This window comes from Eretmochelys imbricata, chromosome 6 (assembly GCF_965152235.1).
Source record: "Eretmochelys imbricata isolate rEreImb1 chromosome 6, rEreImb1.hap1, whole genome shotgun sequence".
NCBI lineage: Eukaryota > Metazoa > Chordata > Testudines > Cheloniidae > Eretmochelys > Eretmochelys imbricata.
Genome location: NC_135577.1, coordinates 8,141,539 through 8,163,937, shown reverse-complemented (window position 1 = coordinate 8,163,937; position 22,399 = coordinate 8,141,539). Strand labels below are relative to the sequence as shown.

Here is a 22,399-nt window from a genome sequence, read left to right as displayed (position 1 = left end):
TTCCCCATGTTGGTACTTATAGTCTTTACTCAACTCACCCCTGAGCTTTCTCTTAATTGAGCTCCTTGATTCTATCACTCTATCACCTGTGGACACCAGAACTGGACACAGTACTCCAGCAGCAGTCACACCAGTGCCAAATATAAATGCAACCTCCCCACTCCTACTCAAGATTCCCCTGTTTATGTATCCTGGGATTGCATTCACTCTTTTGCTAACAGCATCACACTGGCAGTTCATGATAAGCTGATTAATCACCATGACCCCCAAATCTTTTTCAGAATCACTGATTCACAGGATAGAGTCCCCCATCCTGTAAATATGCCTACATTCTTTTTTCCTATACATATGCATTTAGCTGTATTAAAATGCATATTTTTTTCTTGCACCTACCTTACCAAGAAATCCAGATCGCTCTATATCAGTGACTGTTCTCCATTATTTACCACTCCCCCAATCTTTGTGTCAACTGCAAATTTTATCAGTGATGATTTGATGTTTTCTTCCAGATAATCAATAAAAATGTTGAATAGCGTACGGTGAAGGACCAGTCCTTGTCGGATCCAGTAAAAACACCCACTTGATGATGATTCTCCATTTACAATTATATGTTGAAAAGATCTACAGTGAAAAACTATTCAGATAACCTCGCTCACCATTTTAGTTGTGTCTTCTTCATAAACTTTCAGCAGCTCACTGGTTAGAGTCTCCTCGTTCTTTACTAAATTGATGAACAGCTGATAATTCTCTTGTAGGTAGAAATATTCAATGTGCAGCCAAATCAGGGAAAACCCCACGTTGTCATGTGCCAAAGAGGTGCAGAGCCGCTTCGCACCCGTTACGAGAACATTAGACAAAATCTGGTGATAAAATAAAAAGTATTATTTCTACTCATCGTCAACCACAATAATAGAGATTGACCCATAGAATTAAGTTCTCTGTTGCTGCTGTGTTTAATGAAAGATGTATGACACTCTTACCCCAGTCAAAAATGTTGTTAAAATGCAGTTAAAGTTGAGAACACTTAGCAGTAATTTAAGAGCAAATACAGTGTTTCAGTAAAGTGCGTTTATCAAAAAACAGCAGAAGCGGACAGGAAGTGGTTTTATTTTTGGCAGAAAATTTTGACTGTTAAAAATCCAAAACCTTTTTTCCAAAAAGCTGAGGCAAGACCTTTTCAATAAAAAAAAAATTTACAAAAAATTGAAAATATTCTGCATGAGCTGGCAATCTGCCCCCAATGACCCCAATGGAGTAAGGGCTGATTAACACCAGCTGTGGAACTGGCCCTAAGTTTTTTATTTTTTTCTGCATTAAGTTTAAATTGTCTGCTATACCATTGGTAACCCCATCCCAACCATTCAGCCTGGTGATGTTTAAAAGTGCTTTTCTGCAGAAACCCGTTTACCTCATAAACCTGAACATCTTGCCCTGGAAAAGCCATCCTCACAAAATCACTGGCATAATGCTGAACCATTTCTGGACTATTGCCATCTGGCACTGGCATGTTCAAGATAGAGCTTTGAAACATCTCAGCAGAGTCCATAGTAGGGTCCTTTGGATAATCTAGGATGACACAGAATGAGCAAAGGAGAGGGGCTTATTGAATTATAGTAAATCACTATAAATATTGACAGGTTTCAGAGTAACAGCCGTGTTAGTCTGTATTCGCAAAAAGAAAAGGAGTACTTGTGGCACCTTAGAGACTAACCAATTTATTTGAGCATGAGCTTTCGTGAGCTACAGCTCACTTCATCAGATGTATACCGTGGAAACTGCAGCAGACTTTATATATACACAGAGAATATGAAACAATACCTCCTCCCACCCCACTGTCCTGCTGGTAATAGCTTATCTAAAGTAATCGTCAGGTTAGGCCATTTCCAGCACAAATCCAGGTTTTCTCACCCTCCACCCCCCCACACAAATTCACTCTCCTGCTGGTGATAGCCCATCCAAAGTGACAACTCCTTACACAATGTGCATGATAATGAAGTTAGGCCATTTCCTGCACAAATCCAGGTTCTCTCACTCCCTCAACCTGGATTTGTGCAGGAAATGGCCTAACTTCATTATCATGCGCATTGTGTAAAGAGTTGTCACTTTGGATGGGCTATCACCAGCAGGAGAGTGAATTTGTGTGGGGGGGTGGAGGGTGAGAAAACCTGGATTTGTGCTGGAAATGGCCTAACCTGACGATTACTTTAGATAAGCTATTACCAGCAGGACAGTGGGGTGGGAGGAGGTATTGTTTCATATTCTCTGTGTATATATAAAGTCTGCTGCAGTTTCCACGGTATACATCTGATGAAGTGAGCTGTAGCTCACGAAAGCTCATGCTCAAATAAATTGGTTAGTCTCTAAGGTGCCACAAGTACTCCTTTTCTTTTTACTATAAATATTGTTTAGTAATTATTAATATGCAAGTGAATGTGGGACAAGAGTATAGGCATGGTAGGGCAATGGGAATCCTGTTTTTCTCCATTATAAATGGTTACTTGTTTGAATTATGATGCAGTGTTCTAGGTCATTTTAGTTGGGTGGGGAGTGGAGCAATTGTGATTCCTTCAAGCAATGAAGGACTGGAGTTCGCAAAGGACAAGGAAGCTCGGACAGTCTAATAGGGCAATCTTCAATGAGGAACTCTTTCCCCCACCAGCAAGACTCCTTTAAGGAGCAAAAGTTTAAGCATAGGCCCTACTGATTTGCATGTCTGAGAGTACCTACATCCCCAGATCTATCTGCAGATTCCTTTCCCAAGTCACTGATTTCCAGGATACAGTCCACCATCTGGTAAGAGTGACCTATATTCTTTAATACTTGCATTTGACTGCATTACAATTAGAGCTGATTGGAAAATCAATTTCTGTCCCATGGAAAATTTTGACATTTTGCATTTTTTGTCACAAATCATAACAAAAAGCCAAAATCTGAAAATTGTGACAAAATTAAGTTATGATTTTTTTGGTTTGGGACAATCAAGATGATTAATTTTGATAAATTTGCAATGGTTTATTTTGATTTGACCATTTTTAATTTAATTTTTTATGTATAAAAAACAAAAACATCAAAACAATGTCATTTAGAACCAAAAAAAAAATGAATGAAACTTTTATTCTGAAAACGTTGAAACAAGATACTTTGACATTTTCTAGTTTTCCCCAATTTGTTTTCTAACAACATTTCATCTAAATTAACACAATTTCATGAAAAATTTCAGTTCTCAAGATGGCATTTTCTGACACCAAACTGTTTTGATTAAAATTTTTCAACCAACTTTACTTAAGCACAACCAAGACTCCAAGTGATGGACATTCCACCCCATACCTAGGGGAGCTGGGCCAATGGTTAATTTCCCTCCCTGTTAAAAATGTACTAATTTCCTGTGTGAATTTGTCTCCCTTCAGATCCCATGCAGTGGATCTTGTTCTGCTTCTCTATGCTAGACTACAGAGCTCTCTTTTATGGGAAATCTCCATCCCACGTAGCTCTTCTAGAAACCTGATCTGGATTAACCTTGGCAAAAGAGAGAGGAGAATTGGGTCCCATATTTTCTTTTGCAGTTAATTTTAATAGATGCAGAAAGTGTGAAGTTACCTTTCACCCGATGGACTGTCTCCCATATCTTGTCCAGGCGAGCTTTCAGAACCCAGCTGAATGGAAAGCAGCACAACATGGACAGGCTGGGGTCTTCGCTCATTGACAACACGGAAATCTTAGCATCAGGGGCCCTTGAGTGTTTAAAAACAAAGAAACATATACACACCCACACACACATTTATATATATAAAAGAGAGAGAGAGAGAGTTAAGCAATTTAGAGATGTGTCTTATTCCCCTCAGTCATCTCTAGACATGTTCTTCATTTAAAAGATAAACATGCCTAGAAAGGAATTCAATAAAAAAGAGAAACTGCCAGGTGGGATCAGAGCCAAGGTCAGTCTAACTCGATCTCCTCTCTCCAACAGCACCAGATACTGCAGAGGAAGGTGTCAAAACCCACAGGAGTAGATGGGAGGTAATCTGCCTCCTACATTAGGTGTCTAACAATTAGGAATTGGTTTAAGCATTGAAACATAAGGTTTAATATCCTTTCCAAACTTTTTGTCAGCATTCAATATGTTAACTCTGAATATTCTTGTGATCCTTAGAAATGTCCAGGCCCTTTTTGAATCTTGTTAAGTTCTTAGCCTCAATGACTTCCTGTGGCAGTAAGTTCCAGAGGATAATTACATGTTGTGTGGGGGAAAAAATATTTCCTTTGATTGGTTTTGAATTTGCTGCCTTTCAATTTCATCTATTGTCCCCTTTGTAAAAGGGTGGTCTGCCCCTTTAGGGGCCATAGGCCTGGGGCCAGCCAGCCTATTCTTCTATCTGACCTGGCTAGGAGGGGGTCAAGTGTTCTCTCTAAAGGGCTGAGAGTACTCAGTCAGCGAAGAGGCTGGCTCCTGTGACTTACTCTGCAGCAGACAAATGCAGAGTGAAAGGCCTCTGGGCCCCTACAGCAGGGGAATAACTTTGTTTTGTGTTAGTTTGTGAATTAATAAACTGTGCCCAGGGGGAGGGGCCTGAAAGAGATCAGTGATTAGGACTAGATGACCCTTGTTGTCCCTTCTAACCCTGTGGTTCTATTATTCTAAAACTCCCTTCTGATTTTTAAATCTATGGATCTATAAATACTCCTCCTCCTCCTAACCCTAATAAATAATGATGCATATAAAAACTGGCAGAAATGACTTTGCCTGTAATTCTGTGCACATATTTGTCTGGGATTACTTGTGTTTAAATAGAACTACTAAATTTCTGGCTTCCAATACAGTGAGTTCCATACAGTTCTGATACAGTGAGTTCCATGGCTTAATTCTTCTATACATTTGTTGCTTTCCCACTTCCTTGCGCATGTACTTATTTAATAAACACACTCTCCATCATGTTTCCCACTCAGATCTAATCCTGAGAGTCCGAGCTTTCCTAGTGGTTTCTTACTTGCTAGTATACTTAATCTTCAGAAATGATTCATCTTTGAACATCTGGAGCCAGAGGTCAGAGAAAGGAGTTTCTTGAGAGATATGATCCAAGTTGTTGTTTGCATCAATTATTGCTAGAATTTGAGCAAACATATTTGCCACAATGTCTTCCAAATGATTCCAGACAGCATGTCTTAAAAACAAGGAAAAACATATCTTATAAAATAATTCTTTCACCTCCCCCTGCTTAATCAGCTCATTCTGTGTGTCTGTAACATGAGGGTTGCTTTGCAGGGCTGGGCCCTAAGATACAACTATGTAAATATCCAACAATCATAGTCATCATAGAATCATAGACTATCAGAGTTGGAAGGGACCTCAGGAGGTCATCTAGTCTAGGCCCCCTGCTCAAAGCAGGACCAATCCCCAATTTTTGCCCCAGATCCCTAAATGGCCCCCTCAAGGATTGAACTAAGATTAAAATTAAGGAAATTAGTTAGGGAAGTGGATTGGACTGAAGAATTTATGGGTTTAAAGGTAGAGGAGGCCTGGGATTATTTTAAATTAAAGCTGCAGAAGCTATCGGAAGCCTGCATCCCAAGAAAGGGGAAAAAATTCATAGGCAGGAGTTGTAGACCAAGCTGGATGAGCAAGCATCTTAGAGAGGTAATTAAGAAAAAGCAGAAAGCATATAGGGAGTGGAAGAAGGGAGGGATCAGTAAGGCAAGCTACCTTATTGAGGTCAGAATATGTAGGGATAAAGTGAGACAGGCTAAAAGTCAAGTAGAGTTGGACCTTGCAAAGGGAATTAAAACCAATAGTAAAAGGTTCTATAGTCATATAAATAGGAAGAAAACAAAGAAAGAAGAAGTGGGACCGCTAAAAACTGAGGATGGAGTGGAGGTCAAGGATAATCTAGGCATGGCCCAATATCTAAACAAATACTTTGCCTCAGTCTTTAATAAGACTAAAGAGGATCTTAGGGATAATGGTAGCATGATAAATGGGAATGAGGATATGGAGGTAGACATCACCATATCTGAGGTAGAAGCGAAACTCAAACAGCTTAATGGGACTAAATCGGGGGGCCCAGATAATCTTCATCCAAGAATATTAAAAGAATTGGCACAAGAAATTGCAAGCCCATTAGCAAGAATTTTTAATGAATCTGTAAACTCAGGGGTTGTACCGTATGATTGGAGGATTGCTAACATAGTTCCTATTTTTAAGAAAGGGAAAAAAAGTGATCCAAGTAATTATAGGCCTGTTAGTTTGACATCTGTAGTATGCAAGGTCTTGGAAAAAATTTTGAAGGAGAAGGTAGTTAAGGACATTGAAGTCAATGGTAATTGGGACAAAATACAACATGGTTTTACAAAAGGTAGATCGTGCCAAACCAACCTGATCTCCTTCTTTGAGAAAGTAACAGATTTTTTAGATAAAGGAAACGCAGTGGATCTAATTTACTTAGATTTTAGTAAGGCGTTTGATACGGTGCCACATGGGGAATTATTAGTTAAATTGGATAAGATGGGCATCAATAGGAATATTGAAAGGTGGATAGGGAATTGGTTAAAGGGGAGACTACAACGGGTCCTACTGAAAGGTGAACTGTCAAGTTGGAGGGAGGTTACCAGTGGAGTTCCTCAGGGATCGGTTTTGGGACCAATCTTATTTAATCTTTTTATTACTGACCTGGGCACAAAAAGTGGGAGTGTGCTAATAAAGTTTGCAGATGATACAAAGCTGGGAGGTATTGCTAATTTAGAGAAGGACAGGGATACCCTACAGGAGGATCTGGATGACCTTGTAAACTGGAGTAATAGGAATAGGATGAAATTTAATAGTGAGAAGTGTAAGGTCATGCATTTAGGGATTAATAACAAGAATTTTAGTTATAAGCTAGGGACGCATCAACTAGAAGTAACGGAGGAGGAAAAGGACCTTGGAGTATTGGTTGATCATAGGATGACTATGAGCTGCCAATGTGATATGGCTGTGAAAAAAGCTAATGTCGTCTTGGGATGCATCAGGAGAGGTATTTCCAGTAGGGATAAGGAGGTTTTAGTACCGTTATATAAGGCACTGGTGAGACCTCACCTGGAGTACTGTGTGCAGTTCTGGTCTCCCATGTTTAAGAAGGATGAATTCAAACTGGAACAGGTACAGAGAAGGGCTACTAGGATGATCCGAGGAATGGAAAACTTGTCTTATGAAAGGAGACTCAGGGAGCTTGGCTTGTTTAGCCTAACTAAAAGAAGGCTGAGGGGAGATATGATTGCTCTCTATAAATATATCAGAGGGATAAATACCAGAGAGGGAGAGGAATTATTTAAACTCAGTACCAATGTGGACACAAGAACAAATGGATATAAACTGGCCACTAGGAAATTTAGATTAGAAATTAGACGAAGGTTTCTAACCATCAGAGGAGTGAAGTTTTGGAATAGCCTTCCGAGGGAAGTAGTGGGGGCAAAAGATCTATCTTGCTTTAAGATTAAACTCGATAAGTTTATGGAGGAGATGGTATGATGGGATAACATGGTTTTGGTAATTAAATATTCATGGTAAATAGGCCCAATGGCCTGTGATGGGTTTTAGATGGGGTAAGGTCCAAGTTACCTGGGAAAGAATTTTCTGTAGTATCTGGCTGATGAATCTTGCCCATATGCTCAGGGTTTAGCTGATCGCCATATTTGGGGTCGGGAAGGAATTTTCCTCCAGGGCAGATTGGAAGAGGCCCTGGAGGTTTTTCGCCTTCCTCTGTAGCATGGGGCACGGGTCACTTGCTGGAGGATTCTCTGCTCCTTGAGGTCTTTAAACTACAATTTGAGGACTTCAATAGCACAGATATAGGTGTGAGGTTTTTTTTGTAAGAGTGGTGGGTGAAATTCTGTGGCCTGCGTTGTGCAGGAGGTCAGACTAGATGATCATAATGGTCCCTTCTGACCTAAATATCTATGAATCTATGAATCTATGAATCTATGAACTCCCAACCCTGGGTTTAGCAGGCCAATACTCAAACCACTGAGCTAGCCTTCCCTCCCTCCTTCCCGTCCACACAGGACAAAACAGGGAGCAAATTTAGCATTGGCTGGGTGATGTCTCTCAAGCAGTTTGGGAGTCAGCTGGCTGCAATGGCTGAATACCATAAATATGAATTTCCAAAACTTTCAAGTTATTTATCTGCAGGGTTCGGCACATTTCATTCAGCTGATCAATTTTGTTCTTGTTATAAAGAAGACCCTATAACTGTCGAATGACCTAAGATTTTGTTGCCAATACCCTGATTAATTGTGATTTTTAAAACATATGCTAGTCTTCTATATAAGTTCTTATACCACCTCATCACTGTTGTACCCAAGCCCCTTACAGTAATCCTTTAAGTGACGTGAAACAAACATATCACATCTCTTTGGTATTCCAAAAAAGTGGAACTATTTGAAATTCAAATGGCCAACATGATGCAGCTATAGAAGAACATACAACGTTACCTGAATGAAGTGCCTTCAAGTATGAACTCACTAGACAGAGCTCTGCGGAAAATCCACTCTCTAGGCTCCTCACTCAGCTTCTCTCGTTCTTGTAAAAGGTTACAAATTCTCCTTTTCAAGATGACCATAAAATGATGAGCAACTAGCCATAAAAGAAAAATAAATCACTTTATCTCACAATAGGGCTGATCAACATTTTCTTAATCGCAAATTGTGTTTTCAACTAAATGAAAAATAGGGCAGAAAGCCTCTGCTTTCCTCACATTTTTGATTTTTTGACAGAAAACCCAAAACCTGAAAATTTTCAGCTAAAAACGTTTTGGATTACAGCAGTTTTGGGCCAATTCTTTTTCCAGTTTTCAGGTGTTTGGTTTCTGGACAAAAAGTTGAAATTTACCATGTGGGAAGGGAAAAAAATATTTTCAAGGCCACTCTCCTAAAAACATTTCCTGTTTGTCTTTTTTGAAACAGTTCCTTTGGCCTAAGCAATCTGACCTTCCAACTGGAATCAAGAAACTCTTAGATAAAGGGTTCACGGAAAAAAGTGAGCTGTAGCAACTGAGGGTTCCATGTGGCTCTCAGGTCTGGTCTACACTAGGGATTTACATTGGCATAGCTATGTCTCTCAAGCAGGTGAAAAATCCACACCCCTAAGAGATGTAGCTACACTGACCTATCCCCTGGTGTAGGCAGCATTAGGTTGATGGACAAATTCTTGCGTCGACTTAGTTATTGCCTCTCAGTGAGAGGGATTACCTGCACTGATGGTAGAAGCCCATCGGCGTGGGTAGTGTCTACACTAAAGTGCTACAGCGGTGCAGCTGCGCAGTTGCAGCATTTTAAGTGTAGACATACCCTCACTTTTTTCAGTTACTCTGGTGTAGATCTGTCATTATACCACTGAATTCAGTGCAATTACGTCCATGTTGTAGCAAAACCCACTCCCACCTGGGCTAGAAACTGAAGCAGTCCACTAGTATTTAAAAGTACAGCTAGTTAGAACTTCTTTTCTCCCCATGGAAGATTTTGACTTTTCAGCCAAAAAAAATCTAAAATGAAAAAATGTTGATTCTGAAATGCCACCATGGTGCCTCATGGGAGTTATCGTTTGTGTGCCTGTGACCGAGAGCTGGCTGTAGCACCCTGATCACTGACATCACTGCAGTACAGAAAAGGCTGCAAGCTTGGCTGGGAGGAATTAAACACTTTCCCTTGGTCGATTACAAAAACCTGTGTGGTAACTGCTGGATTGATGACAATTAGCAGGAATGGGGAGAATATAATGGGGAGCAACAGGAAGTGGGGGAAGAGCTCAGAGGGTGAGTTGTGCAGAGGAGAGAAGCTGTGTAGAAGTCTCCTCCTGCAGTGTCCCTGTGTCATGTTTTGTTTGCTGGAGAACTGAAGAATAAAGGTATACATGATGAAAAGGAAACAGCCTGGGCATATTTGTGTTTTAGGGACCGTGGAAACAACCTATGCAATGAGGCACACTGGATAGCTGAAAAAGCATCCTGTGTTTTAGGGACCATGGAAACAACCTATGCAATGAGGCACACTGGATAGCTGAAGAAGCGTCCTGTGACAAGTGCCCCATAGCTCCATTCTCCTCTATGGGCCAGGCAACCCAGCCAGATGACATCTCGCACGATGCACTATGGTGTCTCCACTTCCTGAGGCACTAAGATATATCATAGGACTCCCATAGTCAGAGAGCATCATGGGAAATGTAGTCCAGCTGGGAGCCCAGCCCACAGAAGAGAAAGAGGGCATGGATGTAATCAAACTACAGCTCCCAAGAGACATTTGGGTGGCATTGAAAGGTTTTAGATTTTGGCTGGTTGCTCAGTTTTTCGATGAAAAGTTAACATTTTCCAAGGAAAATGGACACTTTTCAGTGTCACCTGACACAGTGGTTCTCAACCTGTGGCCTGCGGACTGCTTGTGGCTCAATCAGCACAGAACAGCAGCCCATGTGACATCCTCAGAGCCGTATAGGTTGTATTGGATGTGGCCCACAACTGTAAATAGGTTGAGAACCATTGGGCTATAGTTTCTCTCCATTAAAAAAAAGCACCTTCCATCTACTTAGTTTGAAATATTTACACATTAGTTTGTTTAAAGTTGGATCCCATTTAATCACTAAGGACGATTGCACAGTTGCCTTGAATAATTGTGTAGAACGTAACAAATGTTGACAGCACAGCAACATGAAAGACCGCCACACTCATTTTTCATTTGATGTCTAAATGGCATATTTTTACCCAGGAATCCACAGCTGTAAAGCTAGTGCCCTAGCTATTGTACCACTAATCCATCCCATTTGTTTTCTTAAAAGTTCTTGTAATGGCCAGTCACACACAAATGCAAGACCTTTTATTTATACTCACATCTATTTTTGCTCTGAGACTGAAAAAGTGCACCACAGAGAATCTGTATCCTTTCTGTAGCTCGCTGGCTGTTGTCTTTCTTATCTTCCAGCTGGATCACAGCTTTCTGGACACTTTGTTTGATCATGAATTCAGTGTTGATCAGCTGCAGCTGGAAAATTTTTTGGCAGGGCAATGCTATTGTCCCCATATGGCAGATGGGAACTGAGACACTGAGAGACCAAGGGACTGACTCAGGGACACACAGCAAGTCAGCAGCAAAGCAAAGAATTGAATGAAGGTCTTCTGAGTCCCAGGCTAGTGCCCAGAATACTAGATAATCCTTCCTCTTCACTTTCATGGCCACCTGCAGAATGGCATCTGAGCTGCTCCCTGGCAATCTCTGTAGCAGTTTGGGGAGGCACGTGCCGCATCTCAGGGCTGCAGTTCCTGTATCTGTCTCATGTTGCCCCATCTCTGCAATATCTGATCACCTTACAAACACCAATGAGTTTATCCCCATGTTGTTGGCAGTGCTATTCCCCCTCCCAGCCACAGGTGGGGAGCTGAAGGCCAGAGACATTCAGTGACTTTCCCCAGGTCACACAGGAAGTCAGTGACAGAGCCAGAAATGGAACCAAGAAGTCCTGAAACTTACTCCTAATGCCTTTCCCACACTACTTAACAAGGGAGGATGGCTGGTGTTCTCCTCTAAAACGCCAGGCGTGATGCCCTGCAACCTTTCCTCCCTTGGGCAGTGAAACCGGAGAAGCAGGGACCTCCCCAATTTGGACCTGTTATTTCTGAAAAGGTGAGACTGGATTTGATAGTTCTAACTTATGGCAGGCAAGATAGATAAGACACTTACATTTTCCTCTGGGGCGTAATTGGATTTTTCAGCATCTTCAGGGGCAATAGAATCCTCTGGACAACCTTGAATGATGAGCAATTGCATGTTACTTATCTGTTGCATCAAAACCTTCAGATATTAGATACTTAAGGACTGGCAACAGTGTGATTACTGGGTAAAATCGGAGTCCTACATTGACCTGGGTATGCGGCTGGTCCTTTGGATCAGAAGAACCCTTGGTTTGATTAAACTGGTTTTAAATAACCACTCATCATTAACTCTAGAGGTTCAACAAGGGCTGGAGTGACTAAGGAGACTGCATTTCTGACTTCTTGTTAGCCAGTGCGGTGAGACTGAAGTTACTTTTGTGAGTGGTTTGGTAGCTCTCATGGAAGAATAACCACCGATTTGGGGTGAGTCTGCCCCGTTTCTCAGCAGTCTGGTATTCTCAGTTGTGACCCACTGAGGCACAGCGACAGCCCCTGCCAAGCGTGGGCCCAGTGCAACGGCACCATTGCCAGCATAGTAAACCCAATGACTGCCTCTGACTCCTGCGCAAGTGGACCCGTGGACTGGATGACCCAGGCAGGAGCATGACGGGATTCCCTACCCCCCTCTTACGTCTCTGTGCGGGTGTGTAGCCTAAATCACTACTGAGTCCTCACAGGGAATGTGCGTGGAACCCCACAGCTCCATTTGCACAGTCGCTTTTAAATGTACGGTGATGTCTCCTTATCTGATTAAACTTCACTCCACTGATGTTACCATCCCCTTATAGGGGCAGGGAAACGGCAGAAGGTAAAACAACACATCAGAGATGGGTTTAAAGCAAGAATTCAGTTACTTGTGTCGGTTCCCTGCTGGGTGCTGATCATGAAAATCTCAGCAACTGTCATTTTGGAGAGCTGTCCCAGATTGGCTGCAAAGGTCTCGGGAGGCAGCAGGTCATCCAAATGAACAGTGCGCCACCCACCTGCAGAGGAACAAATGGAATAGACCACAAAATGTCATTGAATCACAGAGTTTTAGGCCAGAAGGGACCATTAGATCATCAGTCTGACCTCCCGTATAACACAGGCCATTAAATTGCACCAAGTTACCCCTGTATTGAGCCCAATAACTTGCATATCTTTCCAGCCAGGCATGTAATCTGGATTTGAAGATATAAAGGGATGGAGAATCCACCACTTCCCTTGGTAGTTTGTTCCAGTGGTTAAGTCTCGCACTGTAAGGCATTTTCTCCAGCCTTCCCATCATTTTTGTGGCTCTGCTCTGCCCCTTCTCCAATTTTTACCTCCTTTTTAAAACATAAATATTAGAACTGGATGCAGTATTCTAGTGTTTGCCTCACCAATGCCATATACAGGGGTAAAATCATCTCCCTACTGCTCCTCACTCCTCCTGTTTATACATCCAAGGATCGCATTAGCCCTTGTTGTCACAGCATTGCACTGGGAGTTCATGCTGAGCTACTTTGTCCACTGTGACCCCTAAATCCTTGCAGAGTCACTGCTTTCTCAGATACAGTCTACCCTTCTGTCCATGTGTGATTTTTATCATTTGGGGAGAAAGCTCACTTTCTTGAACATCCAGCACCACCAGCCTTTTCCCCTAAGAGTTCCCAACTAGAGCTAACAGAATTTGTTTTGATTTTTGACATTTCTGTGACATTTTTCATCAAAACTTCAAATTTTGATCTAAAAGGGGGGCTGGGGTGAAGAATTCCCACCAAAAAGAACAGATTCCTGGGCCGGGGGGGGGGGGGGGAATTGTTTTTGTTGAAATTCCACTTTTTGGTTAAATTTTGACTAGTTTTCCCCCATGTTACTTAAAGCACAAGTTCTATTGAAATGGTAGTTATGCTTCTAAGTCACTTAGGCCCAGATCTTTAAAGTTATTTAGGTGTTGCTATGCTCAGCATTGCAACACAGAACTGATTTAGGAGCCTAAGTCTCAATTTCAAATGTGATTTAAGCACCTAGGAGCCTAAATCCCATTGACTGTCCTGAGTGCCTAAATCCCTTTAGAAAATGGGACTTAGACATTGCAATGGTGAGCACAGCAATAGCTAAATACCTTTAAAACTCCAGGCCTTACATGCTACTGAAGATTCCACCCTGAACAGCAATTAAGATGGTTAAAAATTATTCAGAATGTTGCAATAATTGTAACAATCCCTCTTGCTTTCAATTTTTTCCAAATCAAGACACATTCTTACCACCACTGAATGCCAGGTAGCTGCACCCCCCAAGTATCCTTGGGACTTTGGTTATGATGACGACATGTGATGGACTGGTCTTTTTTGGTTTTCTTCTCTCATCCACTATGCAGTACCTGAAAACACAGCAGAAGTAAGATTCATAACTTCATAGATCTTCAGGTCAGAAAAGACCTTCTGACCATCCAGTCTGACATTCTGCATGATAGCACAGGTGAAAGAATCTCACTTGGTGATTCCTGAATCCGGTCCAACAACTTCTGCATGAGGTAGAGTTGAGTTTTTAGAAAGAGATGCCCGGCCATGATTTACAGACTCCCAGTGATGGAGATTCACCCCATCCCTAGGTGAGCTGTTCCAATGGTTAATTCCCCTCCCTGTCAACAATTTGCACCTTAGTTCTAGTCTGAATTTGTCTCATTTCAGCTTAGGGTGACCAGACAGCAAGTGTGAAAAATCGGGACGGGGTCGGGGAATAGGAGCCTATATAAGAAAAAGACACAAAAATCGGGAGTATCCCTATAAAATCTAGACATCTGGTCACCCTATTTCAGCTCCCAGACATTGGATCTCATTCTGCCTTTTTTGCATTCAGAAATCTCCTCTCCATGTAGGTCCTTTAGGCCACAATCAAGACAGAAGATGTGTTATCTGTCTCTCTAGCAGTCTCTTCCCTCTGGTTGAAATCCTGATATCTTGAAATCAGTGCCAAAGCTCCCTTTGACTTCAGTGAAGACAGTATTTCACCCTGTTTCCATTCTCCACTGTAACGTCTGAGAGTAAGGCTATGTCTACCCTTAAACCGCTACAGTGGCACAGCTGCACCACCGTAGTGATTCAGTGTGGATACTCACTAGAGCAATGGGAGGGGTTCTCCTGTCGCTATAGATAATCCACCTCCCCAAGAGGCAGTAGCTAGGTTGACAGAAGCATTCTTCCATCAACCTAGTACAGTCTACGCTGGGGCTTAGGTTGCCTTAACTACATACAAGGGTATGAGTTTTTCACACCCCTGAGACTTGTAGCAAGGTTGACTTAAGTTTTAGACCAGCCTTGAGTCTGCTTTTGAGTTTTTGCCATTATATGAGGTGATACCAGCACAATCAGCCATCCCTGCTGTTTGCAATGGGTACTGACTGTTGCCAAGTCTGGTGATTTTTCTCCAAGCCCCAGCTCCCAAAATGGCTGGATTATGGGAAAACCTGCTTTTGTTTAAGGTTGGGTGCCGAGCTGGCCTTCAAGATTCTTTTGACAGCCTTATTTTTCCCATTCAGCCTCCCTCAGACACTGCAATGGAGTGGAGAGCTGGAAATTCCATCAGCAGGAAGATCTACTAGCACAGAACCACCATGGTTATTTTATAAGGCCCCAGTTCAGCAAATCATTGAAGCACATGCTTTACTCCTCCACTGTATTGGGACCTAAAATGATAAGAAAAGCTACTTACTTTGCACAGGCAAGAAGCCTTTTGCTGCTCTGCGGCTCGTCAAAGTTGAACTGGACAAAAAGCAGTTTCTCTTCTGTCGATTCTCTGAAAAACTTACTGCACAAGATGAAAAAGTCTCTTTAGATACTTTTTAAAAAATCACACTGAAGACATAAAAAATAATCACATACAAGACTAAACAAAAAGAAAAAGAGTAGGACCAAACAAACTCGTTACCTAAGTTCCTGGCGGAATGCATGTTCTGTGTCAAACTGACTGAGAAAAAGACAGCGGATTTTATTTTGGAGGTTCAGCCTATCCCTTACCACTTCCAAATCTCTCTGGTTTAGAAGTCTGGCGTGTGTAGAAACCTATGAAAAAGAAGGTCAATTTAGGCAAGATTTTTGCACCTGATTTTGCTATTGTAAACACATAGGAAAACTGCAATAAAAATCATTCCTTTACCGGACTTTTGAATGGCTGCCCAATAGAACTGATGTGAAAATGGGTTTTTCCCTCTCATGGAAAATGTTGATTTTTTTGTTGAAAAACCAAAGCCACGAACCACCCCATTTCCTGCAGCGCAGCGCTCCCTAGCACTGCACTGGGGCATTGGGATCAGCACTGACTGAGAGGGGAGAGCACCCCCTACAGAGCCCCCACCCCACTCCCTGCAGCACAGCGCCCTCTAGCACCACAACTGGGGCATTGGAGGCAGCACTGACTGGGAGGGGAGAAAGCCCTGTTCTGAAACATGTCCCCTCCAGACACATGCTGTATGGGTTTTGACAAGACATAGCATGAGGTACCAACACCAAACATCAGTGGATCATAAGAGTTTCCTTGCAATGGCCACAATAATAATGACTCTCTCTCACTGGCCCAAAGCCCAGAAAGTGAATAAGGTGGGAGGATCTTAGGCCTGGTTGGGATAGCTGGGTAAGATGCAGACAGAGCTGGGTAAGATGCAGAGTTAGGCAAATAGGCATTTAGCAGAAACCCACCTACATATGAATTCAAAGTTGAGCAGGTGCAGAGAAGAGCTACTAGGATACTAAGTGCAATGGAGAGCTGATCTTACAAGATGATACTGGAAGAGTGGTTTAGCCTAACAAAATGAAGGCTGAGAGGGGATCCTATTGCTCTCTATAAATACATCAGGGGGTAAAAACCATGGAGTGAGAAGTGAAGCTAAAGGACAATGTTGGCACAAAAATAAATGGGGATAAATTGGCCATGAATAAATTTAGAAGAAACTGGTTTTAAGATGCAGCTTGATAAATTTATTAAGGGAATTATCTGACAGAGTTGCCTATGTGAGCAAGGATGGGACTAGATGTTCCAGAAGGTCCCTTCCACTCCTATGTTCTTATATATAGAACTTCTTAGTTTCTCAAAACCACAAACTTTTTACCTATAATGACAAAGTCAAAGAACCTAGAAAAACACTGCTCTGTAGAAAGACTGAAGGAGTGGGATTGTTACCACAGTAAGGAGATGAATAAAAGGGGGCTGGATCCAAATCTTTAAAATGCTCACTAATCTAGTGAAGCAATATAAGGAGCATCTGTTCTCTCTGTTTCATAACACAGTAACAAGGGGACAGTCAATGAAAATAAAAGGTGGGGAATTCAAAACTGATAAAAAGAAATAATTTTTCAAACATGTAATTAGTCTGTGGAACTCACTGCCGCAAGAATTTGTGGAAGACAAGAACTTCATGGATTCCAAGGCCAGAAGTGACCATGGTGATCATTTAGTCTGGCCTCCTGTCTAACACAGGCTATAGGATTTCCCCAGAACAATTCCTGTTTGAAGCAGAACAGAACTTTTTAAAAAATCTGACCTCAGTGTTAAGACTGCCACTAATAGAGTTCAAATACAGCCCTTGGTAAGTTGTTCCAATAATTAATAATCCTCACTGTTAAAAATGTATGCTTCATTTCCAATCTGAATTTTGTCTAGCTTCAACTTCCAGCCACGGGATCATGTTATACCAAGCAGACTGAAGAGCCCATTAGCTAATATTTGTTCCCACTTATAGACTGTCATCAAGTCAGCTTTGGACCTTCTCTTAGTTAAGCTAAATAGATTGAGCTCCTTGAATCTCTCGCTATAAGGCTTGTGTTCTAATCCTTTCATCATTCTTATGACTCTTCTCTGAACCCTCTCCAATTTGTCAACATCCTTCCCACATGTTTGTACAGTGCCTAGCATAATGGGGCTCCGATTGTGACTGGGGTCTATCGGTGCTACCTCAATGCGAACGATAAATAATAACAGTAGCAGCAGTCGTTGTCATCGTCTAATACTGTGTTTTCAGGGGCACCTGCAGTTATCACGGAAATCAGCTGGAGTTCTGGTTGCCCCCACCTCTTAGAATCAGGCCCATTATAACAACACTGAAATAAAACCTCTCACCTCCAGGCACAGTCCATTGGTGCCATCTGCATTTGACTCTTGATTCACAGCTCCCCTGAGAATGTCAATCAGGCCATTGTGCTTCTGCTTTCCAAAGTACAGGTCCTGAATCTGCTCTGCGTCCTCCAGCGGAGAATATTTGAGGCGCAGGATGGAATCGGGGGTTGCACACTCGATGAGTTTGCTTTTAGAAGCTGCAAGGACTGACTCTTCATTGGGCAGACAGATCCCCTGAAGGCCACTCGGAGAGCACTGCAGAACAACAGTGGCAGAAGTGTCATCGCTGAAACCAATGAAAACATCACGTTCCTGGGGAGCCCGGTCTGCCGGCCTCGTGCAGCAGAAGTCCGTGTTCTTGATAGTGACGAACAACTTGGCCCATTTGTCCAGCTCCATCCTCAGGTCCTTCTGCTGCCAGTGTAGAATGGTGTTCATCTCCAAGCAGTGCTTCTCCAGCCTGTTCAACAGTGGGGTGGGGAACTGTGTGTAAACCACGTCCTTCTCCTCAATCACAATCAACCTAAACTCCTTCTTCACGCGGCATTTAACTCTGTGAGTTCCAAGGCCAAGGTCGACATAATAGTTTCCTCCTAATCTGACAAAGCACTGGTTCAGTGCATCATAAAGGCTTTCATACAGGTTTTGAATGTTTAAGAGAATGACGGGCCTGCCTGTCTCCATGCAGATTTTCACTCTGTTAACAGACCGACACACCTGTGAATATTCTTGGTCCCGTGGGAAACCCGAGCCAAATATAATATCACAGTTCTCTATGTCCATGAGTTTGGTCATCTGTATGATCTGGAAAGCCGCATGGTTTGTTGTTAACAGCAACAAGTATCTAGATACAAACCCCATCTGTTTCTTGTCTAAATTTTCCTGTAACAAACGAACTGTATGGATGGTTTCTAAGTTGGAAGGCAGAGATATGGATGAGTACTTTCTGAACAGCTCTAAAGGATTCAGATCTTTGAAACCTCCAAAGTTTCTCAGAATTGCTTTTGAAATGAGCTTCTCTTCTTGAAAGATGCTTTTTATGTTCTTGGCGTAGGACAGTATCATTTTGATGAGGCTGTAGAAGTCACGGAGCCCAAAAAATTCCATGGACTGTTCCTTTAACACCTCACAATAGAAGTCAGCCAGGCGGCGGAACAAATCCTCAATCTTGGTAACATGGATCTCATCATATTCATGCATCTCATCAGCACAGATTCCCTTGGCCGTCTTTACCAGCTCGTCTTTGTTGAGGTCGGTCCGGAACACAAGGAGGCCCCGGTTCATTTTAGCAGGGTCCAGGGCCCAGTTCGAAATGCCAACAAAGCCAACTTTTTTGTACGGTTCTGGGGCTTCATCATCAACGCAACCATCTTCAAGAAGAGGGTGCAGTGTCTTTAGGGGCATCTCAGGTGAGTCTTCTGCAAGGCCTATCTCATCCAGGATAACCACAGAGGCAAACTCCTCCAGTTTCTGGCCCCTTTGGAACTGTGCACATTGTTTGAAAGTGGAGATGATTCCTTCTGGCTTGGAATGAGGGCTGCACTGGAATGACACCAGCTGGACTTGCTTGCAGCGTTTGAACAATTCTGTTTTAGACAATCTGCCCTGCATTGCATCAGCGGCTATGGTCTTAGACAAGGATTTGGAGCTACCTGGCTTCCCGACAAGGAAGAGCGGCACTCTCAGGTCCATGCATATGACCATCATGAAGATGTTTTCCCTGAGGGCATCATTCCGTGCTGTTGTCTTGGGAACAGAGAGGTTATCCAGGAACACCTCTTGGCAAAGGACAATCTCTTGCTGAAGCAGGGATTCAGGCACAGAGAAGCATTTCGCTATCTCTTTCAGATAATCTTGGCGACTCTCGAGAGATACATAATAGCAAACTCCAACTGCAAGAACCAGAGATCTTTGTGCTTCGTTTAATAGAGATATCTGATCTTTCTCACACCCCTTTGCAAGGGCATGAATGGGGTCTTGGTCCTGTGAATGTTGAGCCCCACTCTTTTTTTTGTCGATCAGAGGAAAAAGCAGGTCTCTTAAGTTATAAAACCACAGCAGCACCCCCATGCAGCGCTCTATGTCCCGGAGGCTGGCGATTCTGCATTCCTCTCTCTTTTCTCTTAAAAACTTCTGGGAGGTGGAAATGACGGAGGTAAAAACATCCATGTTGTCTTCGGGAAGCTTGTCTTTCATGATGGATTTAACAATCTGTCTGATGTACAGACTCTGAGTCTTTTCGTTTAGTTCCCCAAAGTCCCAGACAAGAGGCAACATGCTCGGTGGAAGAGGCTGCACCCGATACACCAGCTGCCTCAAAGGGATGTAGCCCAGCTTTTCTAGGGTGTCTTCACTCCGAACTCTGTACCCCAAGCCGGCTTTCTCTAGCTTCTCAATGGTTTTCTTGGTGTGCCTTTTGTAAGGGTTGCAAGCAGCCACCACTTTTAAGCGAGTGGTGGAGATTGGCTCTCCATTCACACTCTGGTCACACAGGACCTCTTTAATTGCAAACACGGCTTCGGTGGTGTTGGCTTCATCAAAGAACAGCACCGTGTCCACGTTGTGCGTCTCTTCATTGTAGCGTGCCAGCTCGATGGCTTCCTTGACTTTCTGGTGGATGATTTTGGAGCTGGTGCCTCCATGAACACGCACCAGGATCATATTCTGAACATCCCTTCCTGCTCTTTGCAAGCTGCACATGAACTGCACCAGCTTGGTCTTCCCACAGCCTGTTTCGCCCATGACGATCACGGGGATCCCACATTGGAACCTCAGGTGAATGGCCAGCATTTTCATGGTATTGTCCAGGGTCAGCTGGTAGGATTCATCTGGGTCCTGGGAGCTTCTCACACCGAATACGCTGCAGAGAGTTTCTAGCTGCTCTTGTCTGGACAGATCTTCAAACTTTTTATTGAAAGGGACTTTCTGAGCCTCAAGGGTGAGATATAAATGTCGGTCAATAACCTTCTTCTCCAGAACAACCTGTGAATGTGCGTCAACAGCATCAAAACTCAGACTGATATGGAAACCCAAGAACTCCATGGAGTGGTTGTCAGCATGAAAAATTATGTAGGGGTGAGACTCTTGCTCCCACTTGCGTCTTAACTGGTACCCTCTCAATACACTGTCCTCATCCATTTTATCCTCTTCACTGTGGGAGCTTTCATCTGCCATGGCTAGGGAAGGCAAGGCAAAGTCCTTGGACATGGTGATCATAAATTTTACTATAAATGCTTTAAACCCCTTAAATTCCTCTCCAGCTAATTTGCTGTTGCAGAACACTGAGTTTTCACACTTCATTAACTGGAGGTTTAGGAAGTGCGTGAAGTTGCTGAGCTCAGTCCAGGAAGGGTTTTTTCTCCCACAGGACTCCAACAAGAGCCTCAGACACTCTTCCTGGGTCCCTTCAGCATTCCTAGGGGTGAAACAAAAGCTGTCAAGATCAGCCTTTCGCTGGTATCTGCTGATGTACTGGTACGACCTTTGGAAGGCATCACCCCTGAACGTGTCACTGTCCAACAGCTGCTGTTCCACTTCAGCAGCAGCTCCGGAACTGTTATTTGTAAGCATCTCTAGTACTTCTATTGGTGATATGCATTTCACAGCGGGAAGGAGATTTAGAAATCCTATCTCCATTTCACTGGTCATCTAAAAGCCAAATGACAAGGGGTTAAAGCTTTATAAACACTGAAGTTATAAACTGAAGCAATCATCTATAAATTGACATTTATATTATTCATGAGGACATGACTTAATTAGTAGAGCACAAAGAAATTGGATAAGGTAGGACCATGTTCCACAGTGCAAATCATTCACTGTGATACAGCCAAATTTAGATTCATGAAGTAATTTACCTAATCCTCAGAAGGTACCATCTCATCTTCCTAAATGATAGTGTTTAATTCACAAAACTTTGAAAGATGAACAGTTGCCAATTTTAGGTAAACTATAAGCCCTGCTATGAAAAAAGCCTTACTCTGATATAGTCCAACAGTCTCGCCTCTTGCACACTTCTGTGTGTAGTTGATGCTCTAAAACAAGCGAAGCACCAACCTTGGGGCCTGATTTTCCACTGTTTGGCATCTTGTGCTGTCATTTGTACAATAGTATTAGATCAGAATGGTAGCATCATATAGGTATAAATAGATTCACAAGATTCAAGGTAGGCTCTAACTTTATTTATACATATATAATGTGTCCAATTTAACGCTATTCTGGGTACTGACTAAAGTTGGCCAAAATTTTTTGTCTGAAAACATTTCCTGTCAGAAAATGTGGTTTCATTGAAATTGTTTGTAGGAAAGGATCAATTCTAATTACATTTTTATTACATTTTTCAATTTTCCATAAAAAAATACTGAAACAAATTTTTTTTGTTTTGAATCACATCAAAAATTGTTTTGATTTGATAATGTTAAAATGAAAAAAATGCATTTTGACATATCTGAACTTTTTTTTTTCAATTAAAAATGTTGCCATTTTTCATTCTGATATTTCTGAATCAAAACTTCTCAGAACTTTCCAAAGTTAGGATGAAAAGTTGAAATAGCAGACTTTCCAACAGGATGGAAGTTTCATTTTTCTAGCAGCTCTGGTACTGATAATATGTATTTCTTCCAACAGCAATGATTTTATACAACTCACTCATTTTTCTCTATTTT

General features: G+C 42.3%; 1 protein-coding gene across 1 annotated transcript in view; it reads right to left on the bottom strand.

Moving 5' to 3' along the window:
• Positions 1 to 22,399, bottom strand: part of LOC144266048 (E3 ubiquitin-protein ligase rnf213-alpha-like) — a 181,922-nt gene that overhangs the window by 56,324 nt on the left and 103,199 nt on the right. The window contains exons 32-43 of the mRNA XM_077819190.1: positions 17,742 to 21,386; positions 15,558 to 15,691; positions 15,342 to 15,437; positions 13,895 to 14,010; positions 12,521 to 12,649; positions 11,695 to 11,759; positions 10,848 to 10,998; positions 8,461 to 8,602; positions 4,986 to 5,159; positions 3,598 to 3,731; positions 1,409 to 1,566; positions 657 to 860 (exon numbers count right to left, since the gene is read on the bottom strand). Of these exons, the coding sequence (XP_077675316.1) occupies positions 657 to 860; positions 1,409 to 1,566; positions 3,598 to 3,731; positions 4,986 to 5,159; positions 8,461 to 8,602; positions 10,848 to 10,998; positions 11,695 to 11,759; positions 12,521 to 12,649; positions 13,895 to 14,010; positions 15,342 to 15,437; positions 15,558 to 15,691; positions 17,742 to 21,386 (5,148 nt within the window). The remainder of the gene's footprint in view (positions 1 to 656; positions 861 to 1,408; positions 1,567 to 3,597; positions 3,732 to 4,985; positions 5,160 to 8,460; positions 8,603 to 10,847; positions 10,999 to 11,694; positions 11,760 to 12,520; positions 12,650 to 13,894; positions 14,011 to 15,341; positions 15,438 to 15,557; positions 15,692 to 17,741; positions 21,387 to 22,399) is intronic.